Source organism: Berghia stephanieae, chromosome 3, assembly GCF_034508935.2.
Source record: "Berghia stephanieae isolate SIO BIC M18660-M18661 chromosome 3, UCSD_Bste_1.3, whole genome shotgun sequence".
NCBI lineage: Eukaryota > Metazoa > Mollusca > Gastropoda > Nudibranchia > Aeolidiidae > Berghia > Berghia stephanieae.
In genome coordinates this window covers 80,695,509-80,702,956 of record NC_088362.1, presented here as the reverse complement: position 1 = coordinate 80,702,956, position 7,448 = coordinate 80,695,509, and the positions used below count along the sequence as shown (strand labels likewise).

The 7,448-nt window shown below is 38.2% G+C and overlaps 1 protein-coding gene across 1 annotated transcript in view; it reads left to right on the top strand.

The window, feature by feature from the left end:
- Positions 1 to 1,733: 1,733 nt before the first annotated feature.
- LOC144968577 (transmembrane protein 181-like) overlaps positions 1,734 to 7,448 on the top strand; it is a 31,190-nt gene continuing 25,475 nt past the window's right edge. Inside the window, exons 1-2 of the mRNA XM_078907072.1 lie at positions 1,734 to 2,010; positions 4,787 to 4,972. Of these exons, the coding sequence (XP_078763198.1) occupies positions 4,836 to 4,972 (137 nt within the window). The 5' untranslated portion in view covers positions 1,734 to 2,010; positions 4,787 to 4,835. The remainder of the gene's footprint in view (positions 2,011 to 4,786; positions 4,973 to 7,448) is intronic.

The following is a 7,448-nucleotide window of genomic DNA, read 5'->3' as shown; positions in this document are numbered from 1 at the left end:
TAGTCCGACTGATGGTATTTAGTGAAAAGTCATAAAGGTAGCTAAAGACAATAACAAACAGCTTAGTTGCGTCACTTTTGTTTCTTCTATAGGCAGCAGAGCTTTTTCTACGAGCCACAAAGAAATGGAACAATCTACCAGACGAAAAAGTGACAGCACCAAGTCATGAATAATTCCTGGCCGTTCTTAGCGCATACAACATGGCGCACTCTTGTCGCCTGCTTAATGGTGTTGGCTGCCCTGGCCACGAAGAAGAAGAAGAAGAAGAAGAAGAAGAAGAAGAAGAAGAAGAAGAAGAAGAAGAAGAAGAAGAAGAAGAAGAAGAAGAAGAAGAAGAAGAAAGAAGAAAGAAGAAGAAGAAGAAGAAGAAGAAGAAGAAGAAGAAGAAGAAGAAGAAGAAAAGAAAAGAAGAAAGAAGAAGAAGAAGAAGAAGAAGAAGAAGAAGAAGAAGAAGAAGAAGAAGAAGAAGAAGAAGAAGAAGAAGAAGAAGAAGAAGAAGAAGAAGAAGAAGAAGAAGAAGAAAAGAAGAAGAAGAAGAAGAAGAAGAAGAAGAAGAAGAAGAAGAAGAAGAAGAAGAGAAAGAAGAAAGAAGAAGAAGAAGAAGAAGAAGAAGAAGAAGAAGAAGAAGAAGAAGAAAGAAGAAGAAGAAGAAGAAGAAGAAGAAGAAGAAGAAGAAGAAGAGAAGAAGAAGAAGAAGAAGAAGAAGAAGAAGAAGAAGAAGAAGAAGAAGAAGAAGAAGAAGAAGAAGAAGAAGAAGAAGAAGAAGAAGAAAGAAGAAGAAAAGAAGAAGAAGAAGAAGAAGAAGAAGAAAGAAGAAGAAGAAGAAGAAGAAGAAGAAGAAGAAGAAGAAGAAGAAGAAAGAAGAAGAAGAAGAAGAGAAGAAGAAGAAGAAGAAGAAGAAGAAGAAGAAGAAGAAGAAGAAGAAGAAGAAGAAGAAGAAGAAGAAGAAGAAGAAGAAGAAGGTGTCTTATATGAAATGATAACAATAAGAGAGGAGACCATGCCATTGATTTTATTGTTAAGATTTAGAGATATTTACTTTGACTAGAAAAGATTGGAAAAAAGAAAAGGATATAACGTGTGCCTTTCACATTACTTAAAATAGGAATTTCTTACATTTGTTACCAGTCGTCTCAAAATGGTATTATGTCGGTGTGGGCTTAACTTATACATTTTAAGTAGAAAAAAGTTATCTTCTTTAATATGAAGGGATTTTGTAACTTCAACTTCAAAATGTTAAATTTTCCTTAAAGTTGTCAGTCTGGTTTTATTTATTTTCTTTCTACATTTTATTCCAACATAATACCAGATTGGAACAATGCGTCACAAATGTAGATTTTTAAAATCCTCCCTCCCCCCCCCCCCCCCCCACCTCTTCCAACCTCGCTGATTAAAACAAAATGTAATCAAATTGTCGTGGGTTAATAGTATTAGCCTTTTTATGGCCTTTTAGCAAAATTAAGTTTTTCGTAAAATGAAGGGACCCCTGGAACAATCTGCTTGCTACTGCCAATGCGCATGCCAGTGTGTGTGTGTCAGTGTGTGTGTGTGTGTGCGTGTGTGTGCGTGTATGTGTGTGTGTTTATGTCTAGCATCGATAGCACACGTGCTCACTGGCGCTGAATATAGAGATTATTGATTTTGTTCCCTCCCTCTAGTTCTTCCTCCTCTCTCGGATCTCTCTCTGCTCTACACGATTCTACATCGGTTTTATCCAGAGAACAACACGCTTTGATCGATATTTTGCTACACGGATAGAACTGGACCATTTACTTCTGTCTCAGTCGTCATGAGATCATTTCTATCAAAAAATCACCTGTGCTTAAAATTACATCTGACAGACATAGACATAAACTGATTGTGATAATTAACATAATATTATGATTACACACTCTTGAATACTTTGTTATAGATTCTACACATCGGGGACAGAATATGTTGTTTTTATTTCAATCAAGATGGCCGATCACGTGAAGCAGAGTTTCCATACGTTAACCTAGCAAATGCAGAGTGAGTATTTTAAGTCTTTTATACTTTTAGTGAGTAATAATATATAGATGTGTCTTTTAATGTGTCAATGAATCAGTAAACTTGAAACATCTTGCCTTAAAATAGGATTTGAACCAACCTTGTTGGTTTTGGTGTCTATTTGGTAACAGACAAATCCTTACAAATGTTGAGTGAGAATATTAAGTCATTTTACAAGGAATTGTATGATCGAATATTTCGATGTGATAAACATTCAATAAATCTCTTAACTGGAAACATTTTGCCTTTAACAAGAACTTTGAGTCAAAACCTTTAGGTTTGGATGTCTATCAAGTAATAGACGTAAGAGTCATGGCACAAGACCGAAGGGCTAGAGCTCAGGTGGTGGCTGGTTCGGATAAGTAAGTAATAAACGTAAGACTGACATATGCTGAGCGAGTATTTTGAGTCATTTAATTATATATAAATGAATCTGAATATTAGAAATACCTTGCAGTTAACGAGGACTTTGAGACAAATGCTTAGGTCTCTGTCTGTGATGGGTAATAGATGTTATCTTACTAAATGCAGAGTGTTTATTTTAAATCATTTTATAAGGAATAAGAATGTAAATCTTTTGATGGAAAAAGGTTCAATGAATCTGTGAACTTTGAGCCAAACCCATAGCTCTCTCTAGGACATGATAAGCAGTCGAATCGATCAGCCCAACTGTTTTTATCACAACACTTTGTCAAACTGATAAGGAAATTCCTCAAGACACCCGACATCATCGTGCATTTTTCAATTGCATTTTTCGGTGAAGTGGTAGAATACTAGAGAGAGATGTACTGGAGGGCATGGCGGAGGGCAAAAGAGGCAGAGGAAGACCACAAAGAAGATGGCAACAGGATATACAGGAATGGCTCAACAACGGCGTGACGGAATGTGGCACATGGGCACAAGACAGAGACTTCTTCCGAAGGACTGTGTGGGAGGCTACGTCCAAGTGATATGCCACAGAGAGAGAGAGAGGTAGAATACTTAGGTATGGATATGTAATTTGACAAAGGCCAGACATTCAGACATTTCAACTGAAGTGACCTGCATTAATAGTATTGGTGGTAAATGTGTCGGATTCTGTCTTTGTTTTTTTGTTTTGTCTTTTGTATTTTTTTTTAGATTCTTCGGGATCTATTGGCTGATTGCTTCGGGTGACAGGCAAGTGTTTAATATGTCTATGGCCAAACCCCTTATGTCTGGGTCTATATTCGATAATAAGTAATGCTGCTGAGTGTTTCAAGCCATTTTACAAGGATTGATAGTTATAATGACACGACAAACATTCAATAAATATTTAAACTGGAAGCATCTTCCCGTTAACGAGGACTTAGAAGCAAACTCCTTGTGTTTGAATATCAATTCGGTAATAGACTTTTTGCTAACACTGCAGAGTGAGCATTTTGAGCAATTTTACAAGGAATTATATGAGTCTTTAGTTCTGATTCAATGAAGCCTTCAACTGGAAGCATCTTGTCGTTACCGAGAACTTTGAACCAAACCGGTAAGATTTGAGTGTCTATTGGGTAATACTAGGCGGATAAACGTCCTGTTTTTACATTAGCGATTTGAGAACCACATCATTTATGTTCCTATCTCCCAATTTCAACATAAATGGAAATTGAACACATTTGTTGGACCACCCTGTCATTAAATATATTATTCAATGCGCTTTGAGCATTGTATAATTTTGAAAATGCGCTTTACAAATATGATCTATTATTTTTTCAAGTGAACCTGGGAAAGTGATTTGTTATCGGTGTTAAAATTGGAAGTATATTATTATTGAATGAGAACCGTTCTATCCAGGGTTTGTGGTAGATCTTTATGATCGTGACTTCAAATCTCATGATTAATTCGATCCAATCAAATGTAAATCAACATTCAGAATTTTTAAACATCATAAAAACAACACGCAGATATTTTAATCATATGTCTAGATTAAAAATAATTGTAGCCAGACCGATTGAGAAAAAATGTGATGTGGAATTAGGACGTCCACACGAATCCCTCTATTTTATCTTTTCATCTATTACAGACTAGATGGACTCATTGCAGGTCTAATAATAGATAAACACAACTATGAGCTTGAATTAACTTAATGCAATGGACAATATTTAGCATTTGGTTTGAGGCGACGTGTACAATATGCAAATAAGTACTCGTCGGTTTGAGGGTATTTCCATCATAACAAGGAGACCATAACAATTTGGGTTAAAATCAATTTTTATAGAAGTATAAGACGGTCCCAATACATGTTTCTGTGTGTGGAACGTATATATTTTGTTTACATATCATATATCAAAACATTCAAACGATTCAATACAATGAAAGGTACATGTAAACGTTACGTCACTGGACTAGAAATACGTCTGAGAGGCCCCTTTATAAAGAAAGTAACAAAGAAATACAAAAAAAAACAAAAAAAAAACAAAAAAACAAACCAAACAAACACATAAAACCCAATTTTTAACAAAGGAAAATAAACAACAAACAAATAAAAACAGAAAAGGGGGAAAAAACCCAACTTAAAATCACACTCGGTATATAATTTTACATTATACTATTATAATGCTATGTTTGCTTTTTATGGAACAGATTGTTTAAAAAACAAATGAAGCAATTTAATTTGATATTTCTCAAATAAAATCATAATTGACATATTGATTTCAACGGTTATTGCTCTGTAAGAAAGCTCGTAGTTTTCTTTTTTTTGTTTTGTTTTGTTTATTTATTTATTTATTATGACTTTACCTAACAGGCATCGGAAACCGATGTGAGCCTTTCCATATAGCAGATTGCCATCCCCAATGGATAACTACAGCTTCGCTTTCGCAGGACCCGCATTTAGGAACAAGGCGAGGTCCTTTATGTCCCAGTTCTCTGACTCCTTCAGTACTTTTACAAAGTACATCGCACCCACCTACAAACATGACAGATGTGAGAGGTAAGTCTTGAAATGTAGTCCTTCAGAGTAGTGCCGCGCTGAAGACCGGTCTGGACCGCGGTCCGACGGTCTTTTAGCTGTGAACCTCACTTCTTATCACCTTTCAACTAGTGCGGGGCGGTCCTTGCTAGGACCACGGTCCTACGGTCTCGCGCCATAGCCTACTACTTCCCCAGCGATTCGTTGCTTCGGTTGCCTATCTTCCACCAATCACCACCCATCCCACTTAATTAATCGCACCCACCCCCCTTTGCCATACACTAAACGACACAGACGACCATACAGGCAGACGACCACCAACCTCCATTCCGCAAACCGCCCTTTCGTGTGTGAGATGGGGGGAACAGGAGGCGCACGCCTTGGACGATTCCATTATACGGGGTAAATTTCAAAATTTACTACACCATAATGATCGCAATGACAATGATCTATGGTGAAGGCATGACCCCTCTTCTCTAATGGGTTATTGTTTGAAATGTATGTGACTACAAAAGATGTGTGTGTTTGTGTGTGTGTGTGTGTGTGTGTGTGTGTGTGTCAAACCTAGCAAGTAGCAAATCCGATTTTTTGTTTTCTTTTGTCCATCTCTTGTCACCACTCCTTTCTATCGCAGTGTTGTCATTTAAAATAATACAATAATATTAAAATTTCGTTTGGTGTTTTTACTAATCAAATAATATGAGTTTCATTAGTTTCTTCCTTCCAAAAAACCCAGTTATAACGTCTGAATTTTAAAAAAGTCCAATAGAATATTTGGGGACCCCAATAGCTCAGTTGATAGAGCACTCTCTTTATACGCAAAGGGCCAGAGATCGATCCCGGGTGCAGTCGATTTTTTTCTGAATCCCTGTCTACTCAGCAATGAATGGGTAGCTGAGTTTGTTAGATCTGGCGAAAAGTCACCATCGACCCCTCTTATCACCTCATCCACCCCCTCTTATTATAACTTCACGTCTCTCTCTTACTCTTCAATGCTCGCTGCCATCTAATGTGTGTGTGGGGGGGGGGGGGGGGGGGGGGGGGGTAGGAGTTGCGTGTGTGTATCAACGCCACGAACAACTCGATCAACGCCTTGGGCGATGCCATTATCTCCGTTAATGGGGATAAATTTCAAATTTTATTAAATTATCGAAGTAACAATGAAGTACGGTGAGCAAATAAAGAAGGCATCACCCCTCTTCTCTAATTAGGTTACAATTTGAAATGAGTGTGACTACTCCGTGTGTTTTACTCCTGTAGACCACGGTTTTCATCGTGTAGCGGTCTTTAACGGTTCAAGAATGAACGATCCCACGGTCTCAAAGGTCAAACCGGTTCGAATTTCCAACAGTCTCTCAGGAATGTTCAATGTCGAAAAGGACCAGTCCTAGGACCGGTCCTTGCGGTCTTCATTTCCCAAGGACCGTAGGACCGTGGTCCTTAAGCTTGCCAAGGACAGCCCCGCACTACTTCAGAGTCATAATAAGGTACATGGAAACGGAGTTGGTCCCGGTTTCAATAACGTTAAAGGGACATCAACAGTTGCTTGCTATTCTTTTTTTTTTTTCATAAGACGCTAATATATCGCAAAGTATTTTCCGTCAGAACTAACAGACCCAGCTTCCCAATTACTAATGAAAGGAAAGGTGTCAGAAAAATCCAAAGATCGAAACCAGCCCGCGTGTGAAGCGAGTGCTCTGCCAACTGAGCAATCTTGGGCCCCACAAATTATAGGTGGAGTTTGATTTTACTCAAACCTGATAACATAACTATAACTTATAGTTTCCACCAATATTATTTTACTAAGCTATAATTGATACCCAACTGGCATCGATGGCATTGTTCTCTGTGTTGAAAGGTTTTAATCGGCAATTAACTGGAGAGAGATGGCCGGGGGGTGGGGGGACAAGAGAAAGGAATGCTAGAGAGAGAGAGAGAGAGAGAGAGAGAGAGAGAGAGAGAGAGAGAGAGAGAGAGAGAGAGAGAGAGAGAGAGAGAGAGAGAGAGAGAGAGAGAGAGAGAGGTGGAAGGGACGGGGTTCTTTCGTGGCCTCAATCTGACAACATCCAAATGGTGTATAACGTATTCATTAAAGCAAGTCTTATTGTATAAAGTAGATGAATGGTGCTGGCAACTGGCAAGTGTGCCATATGAAGCATTGATTTATCGGGTGATTGATTAATTGATTGTCATCATACAATTGGTCCCAGTGGTATTGACGAATGTGTGTCAGGCAACCAAGTGCTCAAATCAGAGGTGATGAATCATGGAAGGCAATTGATTCTTCCTTGGCTTCATGTTGATTATAACCTGTCACACAGTCTCAACACGGTATTATGTTGAGGTGATTTAGATGCATAACAATTGAGTTATACCTCAAAGCGGTATTATGTGGGATTGACATCTACACATAAGCAGGTCTCACATCCGAACCCACTTATGGGCCTTGATTAACATTGTTATTTTGCGTCATGAATTGGGTTATCAGACCTGCAAA